Source organism: Zootoca vivipara, chromosome 7, assembly GCF_963506605.1.
Source record: "Zootoca vivipara chromosome 7, rZooViv1.1, whole genome shotgun sequence".
In the NCBI taxonomy this organism is placed as follows: Eukaryota; Metazoa; Chordata; class Lepidosauria; order Squamata; family Lacertidae; genus Zootoca; species Zootoca vivipara.
The window spans coordinates 42177172-42199252 of NC_083282.1; the positions used below are offsets into that span (position 1 = coordinate 42177172).

Sequence of the window (22081 nt, forward strand, 5' to 3'; positions counted from 1 at the left end):
AGTGTCCTCACAGCATGGAAGCCTGCTCTCCATTTCCAGTGCTCACTGAGCCTAAATGATTTTTTTTAACCCTATAGTACCTGAGAAGCAAGATCATTCAGAAGGAGGACTTCTTTGTAGGGCTTTCCAGTTTACAGTAGTACTGAGGGGTCCAAGGTACAACAAGGAAAACTAAGCAAGTGGAGGTGTTTTGTTTTGAAAAGAATGTTCATCCTTGAAAGCCACTTACATTTTCCTCTGGGACTGGTGGTGTGCAGAGGCTAACAGTGACGATGACAGCTGCTGTTAGCACACACAGGATGATAGCAAAGTACAGATAGTGCACATCTTTCAACAGAGCTGGCCTTTGGTCCTCCTCGCCACAGGAGGGCGCCATGTAAATAAACTCCATAACCATCCGAACGAGTCCGACTGCTAACCCAAACATCAGTCCCCAGAAAGCTCCCTGGGAAGAAAACATAGGGAGATGTGATGAAATTTGAGTGGAGGAGTTGGAAACATGGGGTGGGATTCAAAGCAGTGCTTAGGAGATTGCTCCATCAGTGCAAGTATTTCTACTTGCCCAAGGGAGGCGTCTCCGCTACCAACACATGGTGTTCTGCGGGTTCTCCTGCCCCTTCAGAGTGGAGGTTAGAGTGTGCGGGGGGGGGGGAGTTGGGAAGCCCTGTTATGCTAGTGGAATTCCTTGGGCTGGCTTCCACTGGTGGAATGAGTTAGTTAAATCCAGTCCACCAACTTGCTTATTGATTTTGTTAAAACATCCCAGTTTGGAAATTAATATGATCCAATTTCATTCTTTATTGAGAGAAGGGCTAAAAACATATTTAGTTACAATTTAAACATATGTACTACATTTAAATTTTAACAGGTATTTATTTATGAGTCATTGTCACCTAATATATAAGAATGCCATACCTAGACTTAGAAAGCCTGAATTCAAATCTTAACTTAGTTCTCTTGGTTCTGATAACAAAAAAAACCCCACATCCCTAGAACAATAAGCTTTTGGCCACTGTAACACTCTGCCTCTGAGCCAATGTATTTACCTTTTTAAAGTAATGCCTCTAGAACAGCTTTTTGGACAGTTTATCCTACAGCACTAGTTTAATGTTTAAAGGCATACAATGAGTGGGACCAACCACATGAGTCCTTGACACAAAACTGGGGTCCCTAATTCCATCCTGGCAGAGATTTTCAAGATAAGAACTCACATCGTTACAAGCTTTTAATTACTGCAGGAGCACAGTGAAAACTTCTAGAGAGGCTCCCGTGGGACTAATTACATTGAAAAGACAGCAAAGACTAATGAGTGAACTGATTATAGTGTTGCAGTGCTACAGAGTTGGAGAGGATGGCTTTCAGATCAGGAAGAGAAGTTAGGATTAGGCTGACAACACTGGGGCATGAACTCAGGATCAGATATCAAGTTAGTGCCCAGGACATAGGACTGAAATTGCGAGGATGCGTTAAAGCAAGCACAGAAATGGTAAAACAGCATGCTTGGTTGGAACCCAGATTAAAGAGCATCCATATTATCAGGTGGAGTTTCTCCAGGACCCCTCCCTCTTTGACCATCAGTCTTCCTTGGAGCATTGATAGGTCCCAAGCTAGCTCTTTGGCATTAAGTGAGAATGGTCCCCTCCAAGTTCCTGTAAATTTCATCAGTCAAGCTATACAATAAGATGGACTATGAACAGAATTAATGCAGCCATTGACCAAACTACACTGGGTAAACAACAGACCTATGTAAATGATATTTATGTAGCTGTGTATGTTTGTGTGGGTTCATTTATGGAGAGGCTGGAGTTACAATGATGTAAAGAGCAGTGGAACTCTACTGAGTTAGAGAAAGAGTGCCCATGGGGAGGGGAAGCAGGCAAGGGGGACTGAATGGATAGAAAAACTTAAGTTTGCATGAAATGTATGGGGGGGGGGGAAATCTAGAACAAAGCTGTGTTGGGTTCCTATGGGTTAAAAGGCCAGGAAATTATATTGCAAATCGACAAGTAGCCTAGAATAATGGATCTGTGTTTTTGTTTGGTTTTACCTTACATCATGCGGCTTCTTTTTATTCCTTGAAACTTCCTTTAAACAAAAACAAAGCCCTTTCCTTCCACCCCCACCCCAATACCCTTAACTGGGTTTGAAGGTGCAAAGACCTGAAGTGAGTTGGTCAATGTTCGGGTTGCCCCATTGCCTTCGAAGGGAGTATACCTATTCAAATTATCCTCTTAAATGCTGTGGGTTTGGGACAGGCACAGTCCCCAAGGTCCTCAGGAAGTAAAGTCCTAACTGGTATTCCTTGCACACTGGGGCACCTGGGGTTTGAGTCCTGAGCCCCAGAAGGAGGTTACTGAATGCTCACTTGGGTGGGTTTTGAGAAAAGTGGCTTTTCTCAAAACTTGAGGTGCTGGTGCTATACCAGGACAAACAGTTCTGCGGAAATGGGTCTATTTAGCAAGTTTGTCAAAAAGAAACAAGTGAAACTTGGCTTGGTTTCACAATGTGGCTAGATCTCCCACATAATTATATACGGCTCAGCTCTCTTGAAGTCTCAAACCAAAGGAGATTTTATGACTGGAAGATTAAAGCTAGGAAAATTCAGTTTCTGAATAAGAATTACTTTCTAAGCAGTGGGGGGGGGGAGAGAGAATAAGTTTTGGCGTATCTTTATGAAGTCCCTTCTTTTCTGCCTGCTCCCCCTCTCACTTCCTGTGCCTTATCACTTCTTTCAGTTAAACCAGTAATCAAAGCCCTGAGAATCTTTTTTAAAGAGATGCTGTCCTCTAATGGGCCTAAATTCCACAGTTGTTGCATTCAAGGGAAAGTCAGTCAATATAATCGTAATGAATGGTCTTGTCTGCCCTTAAAAACTATGAAACGATGACATTTGGGAGATGCTATTATTCATACGCACCTCCTCATTGATTCTGTACTTACTGGCTCATTGATCCTCTTGCAGAAGATTGCTAGGATGAAGAGGGCAGTGATGGGTGGCGCTAGGTAACTGGTTATTGACTGAATGTAGTCAAAGAGCTGACCGCTGTTGGCTAGCTGGATGATGGGGATCCAGAGGATGCTAATGGCAACGAGAATGAGGACAAACACCCTGCAAGAGCAGGACAAAGCACGTTACTTCTGCACAACTTGACAAATCTAACTTTTGATGTTCTCTATGGAGCCATGGGAAGGGGGGGGAGAATTTCCCCCCTCATGGCACAAAGGGTTTGGGGAAAACTCAGCAAGTGCTCCTTGTCAAGACATCAGACAGAGAGTACATTTCATTGACCAAAAGGTCGTTAAGGGGAAGCTGTAAACATGCTGCTGCTGCTGCAATGATTTTGGACAGCTCCCGTCCCGCAGATGGGAGGCATCACTGGCAGCCATGATTTTTTACAGGCAGAAGTCACTTGAACAGCTGCAGAGCAATCCCAGAAATGGGGAGAGCACACAGCCAACAGCACAAGCTGCAGAGTTGGGTACGGAGATAGGAGGACACCAGCTGTGGAGGGCAATGACACGAGCGTTTGTCCAACCAAATCTGCTTTGGGATCAGGTTCAGTGATTTGGATCAGAGACTTTCGTGGCTCAGTTTGAGTTGCGTTCAGCTCTTAACTGAAGCGGAATATGTGGCCCTGGAAATGGAATATATACCGTGGAACGTTTCCTATGACTTTTGCAGCGTCTCACAAGTTCTTGCCCCCGTTCATGCATTGCTTGGGCTCCAATTGAACCTTAAGAGGAGGGCACACAATGAATTTTGATAATCGTGGGCATGAAACCTCTTCGGAAACTGCACTAGGTGCACCTGCAGATAATGGGCAACTGAGGGTACTAGGCAGTTTGTGGGCAGTGTCTGCTCAGGGAGCATTTTTGCTAAGCAAATTAAGTTGGGAAGAAAAAGGACCTTCCAACGATCATGAGTTCCTGTTCGGTGGCCGTCTTGCGGAGTCGCTGCCAGATATCTATGGCAAAAAGGGTGCTGCTACTATTGAAGATAGAGGTGAGAGAGCTCATCAAGGCAGCCATGATCACGGCAATCATCAAGCCACGGAGTCCTAAGAAGTCAATAAGGAAAGCCTAGTTAACTTTCACCAGCGAACTCTCACCAGCCCACCCAGGCACTAGCCCACTTCTTCAGCAGGCCAACGCTTGCCCATGTGGTCTACCTCATTCTCGACGAGAACAGAATTACCTTACCTACAGGCATGAGCTCCATTACTAGCTTAGGGTAGGCAATGTTTGAACAACCCACTTTTGCTCCACAGACCTTTTCACAGATTTCTGGGTCGACACATCCCACTTCATCTGGAGCAAGCAAGTAAATAAAGAAATGCAGTTAAAGGAGATATAGAGGAAGCAGTTGCTGTTTACATTTATGGGTGATTAAGAGTCCAGCAGACATATGCTTTTCAGGTTGTGTTTGAGATCCATGCCATGTGTTTCCTGTCCCAAATGTTATTACTTCTGACAGTGCCACCCATACATATATAGGGTGACAGCAGATGACTGTGTTTACCTTGTGAATGCTGCTTATAAATTTACTGCAAATTGCTTGCAAACACAATATTATTGCCTATCCAATGACCAGTTGGGAAAGTTTGTCTCATCATATAGCTGGAGGAGTTCCTACTATAGGTGGTTGCATGATTACAGCTGTCCACCCTCCTTGTAAATGGCCACCTGTGGGCACTTGTAGCCTTAGTACAGCCAGCAGAAGCTTACCTGGATAGAGAGCTCTGCTAATCATGCCTGGCATGACAATGAAAAACATTGGGAAGATTTTCAAATATCCGCCTAGCACAGACCCGCCTTTAGCATGAGAGAGACTCTTCGCAGAGAGTGACCTTTGCACAATTACCTGAAAGGAGAACCAGTTAGTTTTAAGGAAACTTTGCACAGGTTGTTTCACATTTTCTTGGAAACGGAAGAGAGCCAAGATAGTCAAAGCAATTTTTTGGCCAAATTGTTAAGAAATAGCAGTCGCTAAAAACTGAAGGCTAAGCTAGAGGGTTTGTAAAGAATCTTCAAGAGATAACCTTTCTCAAATTAAGTGACAATATCTGCCTAAATGCACGTGAACACACACACACACACACACACACACACACACACACACACACACACATATATATATATATATGGGATGTGTACCTGTTAAAATGTATACTTGTAATCAATGATTTTTAAAAAACGATTTGTGAGCTTTAAATGTACTATACAATTAATGCATGGTTAATTGGACTGGCTATAAGGAAAGTTTCTCTTCCATTCCATTACCTCAAGTAACAGGGCTGAGTTAGGGCTGTTTCTTCAGTTTGCTGAAATTAGTAAGCCTAAGTTAGCTGTGTCGATTAACTTTAATGGGCCTACTCTAAGTGCAACTAGCACCAAAAGGCACCCATTGTTTTTTCTCGTAACAGTAGGCTTTAACTCTGCCTCTGATTTTTTTAATGCGTGCTCAGAATCTGAGTAATACAAATGATTCCTACGTGCTGTAAGTACAAGGAAAATGAGATCTCATATGCTGATTTTGATTGAAAAAATCCAATGGGTTTTCGATCCCAGCACCATAAATTAGTCCTAAAACTCTCCTGTAGAGGAGAGTAATAAATCTATCAAACATGCAGCAAGAAAGACATATTTACTTTACCTGATCTGTGCACCAGCACCAAAGAGCAAGCACTGAGAGGCCAAACATAAGTCCGGGCCATGGAATATCTCCATTGATAGGGTCCCTAATCATATGGAAGGCATCTTCCCGTGGCAAGTGGCAAGTAGTGTTTGGCACAATGACACTGGGGATGGCTCTACTATACTTCTCTTGAAGTCCTTCGTACCACCCAACTTTATCAAATCCTAAAATGAAAGAGGCCCCAGTCCAGTCAGCAAGCTCATTTCATCCATCCATATTTTTCCCCAGCCATGCATCGTCCCCTCCAGCCACATTTTGCAGGGTCAAACCAGATGTGAAGTTTGTAATTGTTAATGGTTTCCTTTGTGTTGGGGGATAGAATTACAGGGAGGGGCAAGCTGGATTGGGACCATGGCGTTTGGAAGGAAGGGCTTTAAGCTTTTGCCTCCATGGATTCCCAATAATTTCCCCCTCCCCCATGGAAGGCACTTTAAGTGGCCAGGCAAACCAAAAGTAAGCAAGGTTGTTGGGTTCAGGCACGACACCAAACTATAGTCAAAACAAGCCACATTTTGTAAGCCAACAACAAACCATATCTTTACATTGTAGTTTGTTGCCAGAATACAAAATAATTAAATCTGCTGGGCTAGGTTCAGATGCTCAAACAAACCACGCATTGGCTGAACAAGCCATATTAATTGTGCAGCGCTTCTGCAGATATTAGATGAGACATAATAAACATATAACTAAACTTAAGTCCAGTTTTCTCTTCTCATTAAAAAAATGTTTAATGTAGAAGTTGAGATGACAACAACCCAGATGGTTTTGGGAATTTTTTCAAGATGCATCATTCTATTAGCCAAAGAAATAAAGCAACACAATCCCAACTTCATCTCACCGATAAACATAAGAACCAACGCTCCAAGCACCATGATCACAGTCTGCAAAGCGTCTGTGTATATCACTGCAGTTAAACCACCTGTGAAAAAGATTAGAAAGAATTGATTCATTCACCAATATTTCTACATTTTGGTGATCTCCCCCACTCTGTTAAAAAGGTATGTGATTCTAATAAATGAATCGATGAAAAGACTGGGATTTTAACACATGAGCAAGAGCCTGGATAGCTCAGTTGGTTAGACCATGATAGCGTGGTTGGGGCAGCTGCATATTCCTGCATTGCAGGGGGTTGGATCAGATCAGGGTCTTTACATGAACTTTACAATTCAATGATTCTATGAAAACTGAGGTTTTAAGTACATAAAATGAATCATGGAATCATAGAATTGTGGAGTTGGAAGGGAACTCAAAGGCCATCTAATCCAAACCCCTGCAATGCAGGAATGGAATTATGAAATCACTGTTTCTTCAAACTTTGCACATTTCAGACCAAACTTGTGACAAATCAGTTGCGGGAAACTGCAGCCAGGGTCAGAAAGGGAAAGGGGCTATTTCTCAATCTTTCCCCTTAAGCTATTTTTCTTTTCCAAATTGCCTACTCTAAGCTGACATTTTGCCTCTTGGGGAGGGAATATGCCTGCCTGGCCTTGGGCGGCCATATTTTGAAGAGCAAAAAAGGGGACACATTTGCCGACTTCTACTTTTAACCACGGATCACTATGATGACTCTACCCATGAAAAAGAATATGTGTCCTGGAAAAAAGAGGACATATGACAACCCAAGCTTGAAAATTGTGGGTTTTTTAAAAAAGAAAAAAGAATAAAATGGTCTGCAGGGCAGGAGAGAAACGCTCCCTGCCCTCCTCACAAATTCCTGTTCCAGATACGAGCTCCTCACAGCTGCTTTAACTTAAATACACACTTCAGGGAAGACAGTTACACAGCTGAGCACCTCAAGTAGCTTGATCCTCAAATTCAGCAAAGTTTATTTGAAAGCACAAGTCTGAATGCAGCACATTGGAGATACCTGAAGTTTACAACATTCCCCACCCACCAATTTGACTACTGGTGCTATACTTTTAAGTCTATTGTAGGTAGCTTGGTTGGTATCTGTAAGGGTGACTCCCACAGGGAGCCAGCCCCCATCATCTTAACGTCCACCTTGCCAAGCACAGGGAGCAGCAGTGAGTCTGAAGCACTCGGGGGGGGGGGAGGAGAGACTCGGAGGGAGAGAGCAGCCAGCGTGCGGAACGATGGGAAAGCTCAGGGGAGGAGAGATGTAGGCAAGGGCTCCTGGATGCTGGAGAGCTATTGCATCGCTTTGACCAGGAGGAGGCTGAGAGGACATCACTTCTTCTGACGCAAGAGTTAAGGAGAGCACCGCAATGCAGGTCAAGGGGGAGGCGTTTTGGGGTGCCCCAACTACTTTGCTGGCATAGGAACAGACAAAAGCCATTGCTGGATTCTGGTTCGGACCATAGCTGCCAAGTTATCCCTTTTTTAAAGGGAAATTCCCTTATGCTGAATAGGCTTCCTCGTGAGAAAAGGGAAAACTTGGCAGCTATGGTTCAGACTGAGAGGTCATGTTTTAAGCTATCCCTGCGCTGTAAATACTATGCACAATAAAATTCTTTAAAGACAAACTGGACTCAAGTGGAGTTACTCTAGAGTAGCCATGACGAGCCTCTGACAGTATCAGTTGAAATCCCCACCTGCTGGATGCCCCCTCCCTGATACCCATGACCCAAGACCTGAAACTGTCCACACTATCTGGCTATATAAAGGAACTCTGTGCTTTTTGTACTGGCATTATTATACAGCATAGTTACCAGCTATAGTGTAGACAGCTGTCACAACCAACAAGATCACTGTAGAAAGGTAAAGGTTCCAACCAAGGGAGATTTGGATGAAAAGTGCACCAGAGAAAATATCTGTCTGGAACAAATACAAGAAAAAGGACCTTGATACCAGTAGCATCGGATTACGGCATCTCTAATAAATAATCTACCTGGAAAATTACAATAAAATTACTCTTGCAGATAATCAAACCAGGCATCAGAAATGCCAGAACCTCAAGCTAGCAGAATCCATACCTGGTATCTTTGGAGACCTGTCAAGGCTCCATCACCCCAACTGGGCCTATGGCTGACACTTGTTCTGCCCCACCTGTTAAACAAAATCCTGGCCTTGCAGTCCAAGCTGCTTCAGGCAGCTAGGTCTCATTGCATTTAAATTTCTCATAAGACCCTGGAGTAATGAGGGTTTTGGGGAGATCATTGCAATGGCAGGTAGATCCCACCAGCACTTACTATCACATAAGCCCACCAGGGCCCATTGATGGAAGAGGGAGACCACCACAGGCCTCCTCCAACATGGAGTAGTAGCCCTGAAAGCTTGTATATTATGTATAGTGAAGGTACTGATCCAGTATTTAGGACTAGGTTCAGTGAGGATAGTGGAATAACTTGTCCAAACTGATGATCCATTACCTGCCTGTGAAAGTGCTGTGCTCTACCAGCTACAACTCTATTTCCCTGAGATACATACTGATATCTTGGTGAATATATACAGGATGAGGGACAGTGCAGACAGGTACATTTGAATCCTCTGCCCTCCAAATCTTTTCCTCAGGTATTCAGGCATGGTGACCACTCCTGAAGAGATGTAAACTGGCACAAAGATCCAGCCGAGGACCAGCAATGCCCAGGTGGCCTAACAAGGAAGAAGAACACATGCAATGAATGCCTAGACTTTTATGCAGTGCTACACAGCCAATTCTATGCAAGCAATAGTTTATATAAAAATTGGAAAGGCAAATTGCCACTATTTCTAATGAACAGAAATGGCAGAATCAACATGTGCTACACAGCCTTGCTTGGTTCCCAACATGAAGGCAAGGATAAATAGCTGCTAGAAGGCCATGGGATAAATTTAAGAATGGAGAAGGAATCTGCCCTGCTCAGATTCCGGTGTGAACTCACCTGATCAATCTGGCCAGATCTTGACCCAGATCAGAAGAATGATCAACTTCAGAATCAGCAGGTTGGCAGATTCCATTAGTGGTCCAGTTCCCTCTCCCCCTTTAAGCGTTGGAGGCAGTTAGGGTCCCCCCCCCTGTACAATTCCCCCCAGGAGCAATGGAACGTCATTAAACACTGTCACTGCAAAAGAGACCTGCTCTGTCTTCATTCAAGGCATGTGACAGCAAAAAGACCCTTATGCTCAGGCTATGGAAGGCTGGTAACACTTTTTCAGAAAAATGAGGGAAGGAACCGTGGAAGTGATTCCAATGCTCAGACCACTTCATCAGTTGTTTCTAAATACATATTTCTAATATGTGCTTTTAGGTGGAATTTAAAAATACACCTGGAAATGGGACAGGATATACTTAGTCCTGTCACTTCTGAGAACTAGGATGGGATGGGCTTCCGTGAGTCCACCCATCCCTTGACAGATTGGAGTAAAGATGAGATGGGATACAATCTTTTGTTCAGTACCTTTCAAAAGACAAGCGTGAATCACAAAAGACTTGGATGTGGCTTGCCAGAAATAAGTCCTGGGCAAAAGGTTCCAGGGTTTGGAACGTGATCACCCCCGAATGAAATGGGTGACAACACTGTGGTAGTGTTGAAATTTGAAAAGGTTATGACTGCTGGAAGGCATCACTGTCTTGTGGTCAAGATCACAACTTACACTGTGATTCTGTGAACTGCTGTACTGAGGCAGGAGAGCCAATCGCAGGATAGAGCACCATGGATCTACCCTATCTGGTATTATTATTTATTAATTAAATTTATATACTGCCATTCATCCAAAGATTTCAGGGCAGTTCACAAGATAAAAATACAAGAGAGAAGCACAACAAATGGTGTTGTTGGCAACACTGGGAGCAGACACAAACCATGCAACAGCCATTGTATGTCCTCTATCGGCAGCTCTCTCCTGCCCTTGAAAAGGTACAGATGTGCCAGAAAAGGATAATTACATCATTCTTTGTCAGGGCATATGAAGGGGGTATCGACCTTTCTCATCTTCTGTGAATACTTTTGACCGGCATAGGTCATGAAGGCCAGCACAAATATGAAACTGTGAAAACAACCAGTATGGTGTTGTGGTTTGATTCCACTAGGATTCAGAAGACCAGGGTGCAAATCCTCACTCAGCCATGAAGCTCACTGGGTGGCCTTGGGCTAGTCACTGTCTGCCAACCTGAACTACCTCACAAGATTGTTGTGAGGATGAAATGAGGAGGTTGGGTAAAGGTTGAGATATAAGTGTAATAAAAAAGAAAACCAATAGTAGGGCAAGGGATAGAGGTTTTTGGCGGATGGGCCGAATAAATGAGCTCCACGCTTCTTGTCAGGCATAGGATAGAGTCAGCCTTCGCCATCTTGGTGCCCTCCAGATATTTTGGACCACACTGTAGTCTACAACATGTGGTGGGCACTTGGTTACTGAAGGCTGGATTAGGATTTAACACGGGGGCGAGGAAACTATGGTCCTCCAGATGTTGTTAGACTCTGACATCTGGAACTCCATGGGTCCCCCACCTCTGCTGAAACGTTGCACATCAGAGCTCACACTGCTGTGGTTAAAGCCAAGCAATGGGATCAGGCTGCTTGAAGGTGAACACTGCTGATAGCTCAGAAGAATGCTGCCTTATTTTGGAGCCCTCTCTTTCATCCCACATCTTTGTCGTTCTAGCCAGAGTGAACGTCGTTGCAACAGGAGGTGTATTATTGGGTGACCTTTAGCACCAAGAGGAGTCATTCATCTTAGAGACAGCCAACCTGCTGGGTTTTGTTGGCAGCAGAGAAGCTCACACATCCCTCAGGACAGCTGCACGTCTGCGCTGTGAGTGAAGGATTGTCACTGCAGGCAACACCAGCTCCTCCACGAGCGACATACCGTAGTCATGATCTTCAAACAATGCTAGCACAGAGCTAGCCTCTTTCAGTTCACTTCGACGGCTACACAGTGTGTAGGTTGCAATCTTGATGGGACTGTTTTGCCAGGGCAACATAATTTTGACCTGAATTTGTCATGTACTCGTGTTCCGTGTGTTTTAAAATGCCAGCTTTCGAATTCACTTCCATTTATTCAGCAGAAAAGGCTGCCATTTCTTTAGAACTCAATGTCTGCTCAGTGGACTTCTCCTGCTTTCTGCACACCCCCTTGAAATATATAGAAGTGGGAACCACATTACCTCTCAACTACCATAAATACTATATTATCATCATGATAATAACATGAATTTGACGCAAGTTAAAAGGCACTTGTCATTTAAAACATTTTTTTTCACAAGATAATCCTTTTATTTTAGAAACTCTATAGGAGTTTATTGCAGGAATGTATTAATAAAACTGACGTTTGCTGCAAGTGACTATTATGAATCAACATTTGCTTGAAGACAGTTTCACATTTAGGAGTAGAATACTGCCATTGGTACTGTAGTGTTCATGTTAGCATCCTTTTCAATTTTGAAATAAATTTGCCCCAATGCTCTCTAAAATCCATAGCGGTGAACCAGAGAATAACTTATCCACTAAATATGTGTTTTTAATCCTGTGCACCAACCCTTTATTTGGCATTCCTCATTTGGCAACTCTAGAAGAGAGAGTACAATTAGCTAGAGCAATTCCTACCAACAAGAAAAGACCAAGGGTACATGATAAAACCAGGGGCTCATTCTCCCATCTGGCTAGGGCAGACAGATAGTAAACTATAATGCCAAACCACAAAAAGTTAATTTAGTCACATTCTGATTTTTGTTATATACAGTGTATACATATCCAGCTAAGGTTGCCAGATTCAGACAAAGAAACTTGTTTTAAGAGTTCCAAGATTGCAAGTGACACCAGCCAATGAAACAGTGGCACCAAGCACCTAGATGGCACTGCAGGCTAAAGAAGATGGGGCAGTGGTCAAAGAGCCTCTTTCAATACCATGCTGTTACATTTACAGTCTATGACTCAGTGCTCTTAAAGCTATAGGCACTGTTTCAAGACCTAGAACAGGCAATCCTACATCTAATTCATTCATTCTTGCCAGATAGAATCACCTCCCCTTTCTCCATGCCCCCGTGTGCTGTTCTGGGGGTTCTCCTGATCCTATTGAGCCAATTTGGGGAGGTAACTGAGTCATGTGGGTCTTGTTGCCCTGGCTTTGGTTCTAGCACAAATGAATCCAGCCCAATGTTTCAAAAAAATAAAAGTGAAAAATAAATCTGAAGCTACAGAGGTTTCCAAGTTTCAGACAGTTGTTTGTCCTAGGAAAATGTGCCCTAGCATTAATTTTATCCTGCTTATTTACATTGGAATGTGCCACACAAGCCTACTAACATTTCTGCTGAAATCAGTTAGGCAATAAAACTCAGGCATTGGGGAGTCCCAAATAACCTCTTCACTTGACTAAGCTGATGCCCACACCCACATCCCTTGTAAAGAGCAAGTTGAATCCTTCAAGGAGATCTTACATTCCACTCAAAGCCCCCAACGGCCAAGCCTCCTGCAGCTCCTGTGCCCGCCAGGCCGATAAATAAGCCACTCCCCACATTGCTTGACATCAGAGATGCTCCAATCTAAAACACAAAAGGCTGCCGTTAGTTCATAGAAAAAGGTCAACTGCATGTTCTATCTGTGGCGAGAAAGCATAGAAGACATGCATAGGAGTTCAGACCTCAAAATCTAACTTCCCTGTTTAAAAAACAAATACTGCATGATTCATCCTAAGATCATCAGTGATGGAGATTCCTACTCCTTTACTGCTCTGAGTGTTTGGCTGCCAATACTTGGACTATTCAAATGCCATAATCTTTTAATCTGCATAATTAAGCATAAATTGGAAGAGCTGACTGCATGTTTTTCTCTGTTTATTTCTCTGCTATATATTTTGGAAAGTTGTCTGTTTGCTACACATCTGGGCACATCCTATGATATCATAACCAAATTTTACACGATGGTTCCTGAGAACAAGAAGTGGATTTTTGTTTATGTTTGGGTACAATTGGACACCATTTTAAATCAAGGTGGTGGACTGACCCTTTCAAAACTGAGCTGATTTTTTGGCTTCCTAATTTTTCAGAATCCCTGAGCAATGTCAGGTATTAGGCTGCTAGCTTGTATCGATACACACCTCATTTCTCCCCAAGGTGAATTTCTATCTTGGTTTGTCTTCACTTCCTTATTTCTCCTTGTTCCAAGGAGCAAAATGTCTTAGGATGGCCCCATATCCCACTAGTGGTTGTATGTGTACACTTTTAAAAGGCACACATAGCTACTAAAAGCCAGGCACACCCCAAACAACTACTGTAGTCTCAATGTGGGAGTGATAATGTCAGATCAATCATCTGGCCTGGGCACTTGAAAACTGATCAGGCCATTCCAATATCTTCTTGGTGGCCAATCATGGAGGATGTCACACAAAGTCTCATTCAACTGTACTGCTTCCTACACTTCATGTTAATCATTGCTAAATGGACAAACCAGCTGAACATGAAGCTCCCAACCAGCCAAACTTTTATGTTTGCTACATGTACAAATATAAATACACAGATTTGGATAATGTGCATAAATAGTGGCACTGCCAAGAGGAACAAGGTTGCACAGGATGTGACGATGTTTTAAGAATGTTGCAACTGTGTTAAAAACAAAAGTGGTGGTGCAACTTTTGAGACTGAAGGTGTCAATCTACACTTTTCAGATGGTTAATGGTTGAGCAGCATGATCAGCCATGCCACCAATGGTGATCACATATTTTAGCCACTTAACATCTGCAATGACCGCTCAACACATCAATGGGGGGCGCTTTTTGCGTGGACGCGCACAGCCCCCTGATCCCAGAGGGCGGCTCCCTGGAAGTTCAGGTAGGATGCCAGGGGTCTCCACCTACCGAAGCCTGGCATCCAATCCTGCCTGGGGAGGTGTTGCCAGGGGATGGCCAGGTAAGAGGAGGGACAAACCGGCTCGGACAATAGCATTTGAATCTTACCGTACCTCCAAGCACCAGTTGGTTCCAGAGCTTCTCCCACCCTCCACACCCTTCATTCATGTTCTTTTGCACTCTACAGTGCAAAAACCTTTTCTCTACAGGTTCTCAGGCGCTGCTACGTCAAGGCCGCTGTTGAAGGGTCGGAAAGGAATTTCCCTGCATTGGCAGGTTTCGCCTTTCCTGTAGCAATATGTCACAACTTGGCGGTGTCAGGCCTTGGGTGGAATTCTTTGGCGATTTTCCTAGAGGGAGGGGTGTGAGGTGGAGACCTCACCCCCTTGCGGCGACAAGATCCGTGTATTGGGGGAAGCCTTGACCATGCCAATAGGTGTCATCACTTCCCCCTACCAGCGGCGGCGAACAGGGGGTGGGCTCTCTCTGCTTGAACATATGTTCTCCAGAGCCAGCCCCAACCCCCATACATGTGGATGACCCTGCAGCCTCCCAGAACCCCGGCTGGGGACTGGGAAGGATAACACCCAATGCCTGAAGCCAAGGTCTCCCTACATCTGAATTTGAATAAAGTTGTGGCCAATTTGGATCCCATAGCACGTTGTCTTGTGTATTTATTCCGCTCAGGGGGTCGCCTGCGGGTTTGGGGGACTCCGCCTGTCCACGCAAAGGACAAATGCTTTTCAAAGTAAATATTTAAATAAACACATTTAAATATTTATCATGCAATAATCAAATTTTCATTGTAATATATTCATTGTAATGAAGGAGACCTTCAAGGATTCACCAAAGTTACATGAATTGATGTTGTCTGCAATGTGAAGATAACTTGATTCAAGTCAAGCGTCCCAACTGCATGCTGGAAGCTTCAGCTTGGCCTGCCATGAAGGGAAATGTTGCCTTGACAAGCAGTGGGGCACCCAGCCCAGCAGTGTGTATTCAAAGTAGGTGGCTCTGTTTGGTTAAAAATATACAGAGTGTAAACTGTGAAAGGTTAGAGGCTGAAATACCTTGGGTTTATTTTAACAGTGCTGTCAGTGAGGAGACTATATGAAAACGTAGATGTAAGTTATGAGGCACACCTCAGGTTGTATCCAATACATATGGCTGTGTACTGTATTTTCTGATGTGATTGCAAGAAATATTTGTTGCTTTTTCCTTTTTTGAAAGGAAAGCCCTTGCATGACTAGATATAGCTGAAGGCTTTTGACTCCATATGTTCATATCACAGAAATGTAGGCCTAATTATAATCATGGAGCAGAATGTGGTCGCCAAATCCTGAGGTGGCAGCGTGTGTTGTGTCTGCCCAGGTGAGGCGAGTTTGGGGGAGTGTCTGCCCAGGTGAGGCGAGTTTGCTGCACTTATTAGAAGGGACAAGGAAAGAGGGAGAAACATCAGGAAAGTAGGAATGGTATGGGCACAGCCCCAGGATTGGCAGTAAGCAAGCCATGAGGCTGACAGGAGACTAGGTGCCCTGAGGTGCCTCATCACTTCCAGATGCCTCTGGACAATATTTCTGAATTCTTTATGTCTATGTGAGAATAAGAAGACCTAACAACCTAACAAGATACCAGGGGAAAGGATTCCAGACTAGTCTGCTCCAATTTTCTAATTTTCTACCTGTTACTGACCAATGTGGCATTACTCCCTTGTTGCTGTTTGCTTCCAGCACTCACACTTTTATTTTTTGTAACCCAGCATTTTTCAACATTACTGGGTTTCCCCCCAATAAACGGCATTGCCTCACTTGCTCTGTGATTTTCCTTTTCCAAGTAGCAGGTCTTTCTGCCACTTGTGCTGCTGAGCCCTAAGCAAAGATTAATGGAATCTGACCTGCTCCTCACCTTTGGGATAGTTAAAATATTAATGCGAGATAAGACTGAAAACCTTTCCTGAAGCAAACACTTGCAAACATCTCGTCTGGGAAGCCTCTGATTGAAAGACTAATGGCTACAATAGGCATTCATATCTTGGGTAAACAGAAAGGCTCCCAAGAAATGTAAACACTTTCCTTAAGACACATGTCCTTATTGTAGTAGACAGTATAAAAGAGGCGACCGAAAGCCATGTAATACAATGCCACAGTGGCCTTAAGTAACCAGAGTTTATCATTTTCCTGGCAGCAGTTGGGTCTAAAGCCATAATGTGCTCCCTATATCCTGGAACACAGAGGTAGTTAAAGGTGGTTTTACTACAATTCATCCTCTACCAACATTTCCTCCAGGTTTGGGGGAGAAAAAGTCACACTAATCAGCCTGAGGTGGAGTTAAGAGTTTACGGAAACATTACTTCCTATCCCAAACCAAGGCCTGTTATGATTCAGGTAATGGTCCTCTCAGCCCCAAAGTGAAACCCTGGAAAGGGAATTGCTTCATAACTAAGGCCTCATTGGTACAATACATGTCACTTTAGACCAGGCATCCCCAAACTGCAGCCCTCCAGATGTTTTGGCCTACAACTCCCATGACCCCTAGCTAACAGGACCAGTGGTCGGGGAAGATGGGAATTGTAGTCCAAAACATCTGGAGGGCCAAAGTTTGGGGGTGCCTGCTTTCCCCAAATAACCCTGGGAACTGTAGCTTGTTAAGGGTGCTGAGAGTTGTTAGATGATCCCTATTCCACCGCCGGACGCTACAATTCCCAAAATGGTTTAACAACCAATCCCTCTTCTCTGGAAACTCTGTATGCTGCCTTTCCACATTACTGAACCCAAACTCTGGTAACCCACAGTGTAGGTGATCTGTGAAAAGTTGAAGGTAGTGTATAATGTGAGATTTCCTTCAACATGAGCAGGATTATTAGATCAGGTCTGCATTTAGAAAGGACACTTAGGAGGCATCCCAAATTAAAGGCTCCATGTTGCTAGATATTTTAATCATTGTTTTGTTGTAAATTTAAAGGTTATATAATAATTGTTCATAAAGATGCACATGAATGTACAGGCACATGTCTGAAGCAGCACAGGAAGACAGGCCTGACTGACACCATTTTAACACTCTCTGACCAGAATCACACACACATTTCCACATTACTTATCAACTTGGGAGCCATAATCCTGTAAGCCGGAGGCTCTGCCAACTGGACATTTCCCCATAAAATGGTGCCAGACTACTAGCCATCTCATTCAGAATGGAAGACTCCTCCGAACAAAAGATAGTGATCAACTTTTAGGAAACTGTTAATTTCTCCTTGTGTTTAGGAATTCACACCTGGGAGGGGTAAGAGGAGGACCAGGAGAGGTGTCAAAGGTGCTCAGATTTCTACCTTGAACCCTCCCTTTTTGTGAGGTATTGATTATGTAGCTGTGATGTAGGAATGATGTATTTTGGGGGTGTTTCTTGGTGGTGGGAAAACTGATAAAAGTGGAGGTTCTCTTTTGTTCTGGGTTCCTTCCTTGTTCTCCTGCGTGAGAGGAAGGACCCTGTTGCAACAGCAAAAATAAAAGGCTTTGCTTCTCAAAATTCTCTGGTTGGCCTCTGTTACATTCTCCGACCGATGGAGAACCCCATAAGGGCAGATTTTTGCTTATTTCAGTTTATTATATTTTGTATCTTACTGTTGCTGTTAGCTGCCCTGGGCTTCCATGGGATACCAAAATAAGAAATAAATAAAATGAAGAATGCTAAACAGCCTCCTTACTCAGGGTGACAGGAATCCAAGACTCTGCTTGGATTCAGTTCCCAGGAAGTTTTGTTCTCCCTGAAAAAACTAAGTCCAGCAGGAAAGATGATGGGGACACTTGACTTCTTGGCAGCCCCTTAAATTTCCTGCAATGAAACTGTAGAGGCTACAGGTAAGCCAATGCTTACATGTCACCTGGGAGAAAGTGAATCACAAAGCGCATTAGAACAATAACCAGGTGCAAGTGCATGTCTCCAGGGGAGAAAACGTAGCCTATGGAATTTACAATTAATGTTGGAGTTCAAAACTGCATTCAGCTTGCAGTTAAACACTTGCAAGATCTACAGCCTTGTGTTCTTTTGTGACAGGCCAAAAAGGATATTTACTCCTCTGACACTTATTTCTCTGGGTCTTTAAATTATTGTTATATTACCTTTCTGCTCCAAAGAAAATGTGTCCTTCAAAAGGTTTATGCCTTTCCAGTGAATCATTTTGGAGATTTATATCTGGGTGGTTTAGTGTGGAGAGTTGCAGTCCTAACACAGTTGCTCAATAAATGAAGAAGTTACTAGACAGTGCAAAAGAGACTCCTGCCGTTGTTTCATGAGAGGAATGGGAACTGCTCTTGAACTTGAGTTTATTTTCATTTTTATTTGAAAAAGGCCCTTTTTATCTTTAGGGTGTGCTAGATTTTTTTTAAAAAAGAAATTGGCTCTCTTATTTGCAACAACGCCAACTTTGCAAAAGCCTGGTGTTACCTGATGTATATTAAATTCCAGAATTGATATGCTTCATATGCTTCCAGCAATATGGCTGCTTGAAATAGAGAAGAGCTTCTCCCTTGTTTATTGCTGTTTCTAAAGGCTTTGCACCAGGGATGGGGAACCCGAAGCCTTCACATGTTAGTAGACTCCAGCTCCCATCTTTCCTGACCCTTTCCTTTCCTCCCATGCTGGCTGGGACTGATAGGAATTGAACTGCAGCTGGAGGGCCATAGCTTCCTTATCCCTGCTTTACATCACTGGTGGTTCATTTGGGTGCATGAGCATTTAACAGTGCAATCCTGTGCATGAATTGAGTTTCAGTGTGTCCACTAGGACTTCCCTTGAAACAGTGTTTTGACTTCAATTGCCATATTCACATCCATATTCACTCACAAACATACACTCCTGCAAACGATGCATTTTTTTTTTAAAAAAAACTGCCCTAAAATTTTAAAGCTTTGAAATTAATTTCCTTCAGTGCTTGGTATACTAATTGCTTTGCAACTGTGCAACAAGGGTATGATTTGTGATGTCGAGAGGACAGCAGTTGCCATAACCTTCCTAGCTACATATTTGTTACAGCAGGAAAGATTCGTGCCACATTCTTCTCTTTCTTATCACCCCCACCCCTTCCCTCCTACAGCTAGTGCAGTGTTGTTTCATTTGTTTTCCACCACAGCAAGGATCATCCCAGTTTCATCTTCCCTCTTTCTCAGCCTTCAACTATCCCTTGACATCTGTATATATGTCAATTGCTTAAACCACACTGTAAGGCAAACTGCTTTTAAAAATTCTGTCCTAAACAGAGATAGCCTACATGGTGCCCCCAATATGCTGATGGATTCCAGTAGTACTTTTCTTCTAGGAAAAAAAGGTGCCAGTATTGTGTACCCATGAATACCCCCTGAAAAAAAGCACTGGATTACAGCTCCCATCAGCTCAGACAACATGCCCAATGGTGACTTGGTGATGGGAGTTTACTCCAGCAACATCTGGAAGGCTGGCCACCTCTGATCATGAGTAATGCAACCAACTTGGTGCCCCCAGATGTTCTTGGACTCAGCGCCCATCAGCTCCCACCATTACACTGCCTGGGACTAATGGGATCTGCAGCCATCTGCAACATCTGGCAAAGGCTGTTCTCAAGAAGGTGTGGGTTATTACATACTTACCGGCCACCATGTCATGGATCTCCCAGCCAAGAAATAGCCTCCAACTGTTCCCCGACTGGCTCGAAGAGAAGACTGAAATGAATAGGAGGAAAATAATAATGGCGTTGCAGCTCTGAAACACAGCTGAACACAGATTTATGCCTGCCCAGGACCTTATGTGGATAAAAAGGGAGGAAACAATATGTTGTTAAATAGGAGCATCACTTATATGCTACAGTGCGATGCTGTTCAGTGAAGAGGCCTTTCTTAAAAACGAGACATCTAACACCTCTAGTCATTGCAATATGACTGACTTACCCATATTCCAACAGCAAGGACAAAGACGAAATAAAGGACGACAACAATGATGTCTGGCACTTCAAGGGCAAGTCTCTTCTCTTCAGGCCTGGCAGTGGGTGGCTCAGTAGTGGCTGGTGTTTGGCTCATGACTGCCCAAAAAGGTGTCGCCTGTTGCCTCTCTTTATCTCACAATGGACTTCGGCACACGTTTCTCTTCATTACTCCCTTTTAATAATAATTAACTGGGCTGAGAAAGTGAGAATGTTGATGAAGCAGGCAGGTCCATCAAAACAAACATTTTACATGTTGCAGCTTTGGTACACTGTATGGATCTGTGCTGTTCAGCTGTAACATTTGAACCATCTAAACAACTTTTTCGTCATAGCTATTTCTCACATATATGCACTGTGTGCTGGAATTTTTAGAGAGAGTTGTGGCCAATTCAAATATTTCAGCCATAGCAGGTGCATAATATGAGTCCATAAAACAAGCCTGTTGTTAGTTGTGTGGATGAGACCAAGTTTCTAACCCCATTTCAGTTCCAGCTTCAGGCCTGGTTGTGGGATCAAAACCAGCTTTGCCAGGGGCGTACGAAGTGGGGGGCGGAGGGGGAGGGCTGCCCTGAGTGCCACTCTGGGGTGTGTGTGTGACAAGATGGCCCCGGCCTCCTCCCAGCTGTAGAGTGGCCAAGGGCACGCACAGTCAGTATGGGCCCCATTCGTGCAGTGTCTGTACGGGCTTCCTCTTGCATGGTGACCTTACGGGCTGCCACACATGCACAGTCCATATGGGCTACCACACATGTGCAGTCTGTATGGGTTGCTGCACATGCACACTCCGCACGGGATGCCGCACATGCGCACTCCGTACAGGATGCCGCTCATGCACACTCCAAACAGGCTGCCACTTGCACGGCGACTGTATGGGCTGCCGCATGAGCGCACTCTGTATGGGATGCCACGCATGCACACTCCGTATGGATGTTGCACGTGCACCACCAGGCGGTTCGTCCCGCCCCGGGTGCCGGAGAAGGTTCCTCTGCCACTGAGTTTTGTTATCCTGATAAATGAATGGCCTTTGTCGATAGAGGGCATCCCCCTTTGTTGATCAACAGGGGGAGTGCAACCCTGTTCATTCTCCTTGATCTCTCAGTGGCAGAACATTGTGTGACTTCTGCTTGGCCCCTTGGGCTTCTGAATGGCTTCCCATATACTGTGATTTACAGTATAAACAGGTCACCTGGTAGCAACCCCCTAGCTTAACGTTTTGAAGAGAAGAACATATTAGAAAGAAATACAGAATTTCTACGCTCCCCTCCTGACTGATCCCTCCAGTTAAGGCACAATCAGAAGAAGAAAAGTCTTGTAGCAAATCTTGAGATTTGCTATAACCAGAAGCGGATCATTTGTTGGGGCTTCCTGGCAAGTTTGTTGCTGCTGCTTCCTGGGAGTTGGATTGGAAAGGACCCTGAGGGAATCTCCACTAAAATGTCCATGACTGATGACCAACCTCTGCTTAAAAACCTCCAATGAAGGAGGCATGGAGATCAAAGCAGTGAAGGCACTTCGGTGGGACCACCAGATTGTCTCTGCTGGTATGCCCACACACCCTGGCCTCTCGGCCATCTTTCCTCTCTCCTGGTGGGTGGCAGAGGCTGGGAAGCTAGCATTGCAGCTCTGCCTCCCAGGGTGAGCCACTATTGGCTGTATCTCTGCTGCTCTAGAGTTAGATACAAGCTTAGTACTAACATCTTTTAAATAGGCAAGTA

At 44.1% G+C, this 22081-nt stretch overlaps 1 protein-coding gene across 2 annotated transcripts in view; it reads right to left on the minus strand.

Annotated features, from left to right (window-relative positions):
• SLC5A9 (solute carrier family 5 member 9) overlaps positions 1-20482 on the minus strand; it is a 28601-nt gene extending 8119 nt beyond the window's left edge. Inside the window, exons 1-13 of one of the 2 annotated variants that reach the window (XM_035123469.2) lie at positions 20332-20392; positions 20035-20106; positions 15273-15430; positions 13011-13115; positions 9083-9247; positions 8365-8470; positions 6534-6614; positions 5654-5859; positions 4726-4861; positions 4201-4308; positions 3908-4058; positions 2941-3109; positions 230-445 (exon numbers count right to left, since the gene is read on the minus strand). In XM_035123469.2, the coding sequence (XP_034979360.2) occupies positions 230-445; positions 2941-3109; positions 3908-4058; positions 4201-4308; positions 4726-4861; positions 5654-5859; positions 6534-6614; positions 8365-8470; positions 9083-9247; positions 13011-13100 (1428 nt within the window). In that variant the 5' untranslated portion in view covers positions 13101-13115; positions 15273-15430; positions 20035-20106; positions 20332-20392. Of the gene's footprint in view, positions 1-229; positions 446-2940; positions 3110-3907; positions 4059-4200; positions 4309-4725; positions 4862-5653; positions 5860-6533; positions 6615-8364; positions 8471-9082; positions 9248-13010; positions 13116-15272; positions 15431-20034; positions 20107-20331 lie in introns of both variants that reach the window. The other variant, XM_035123468.2, reaches the window with a different exon arrangement.
• Positions 20483-22081: the final 1599 nt, after the last annotated feature.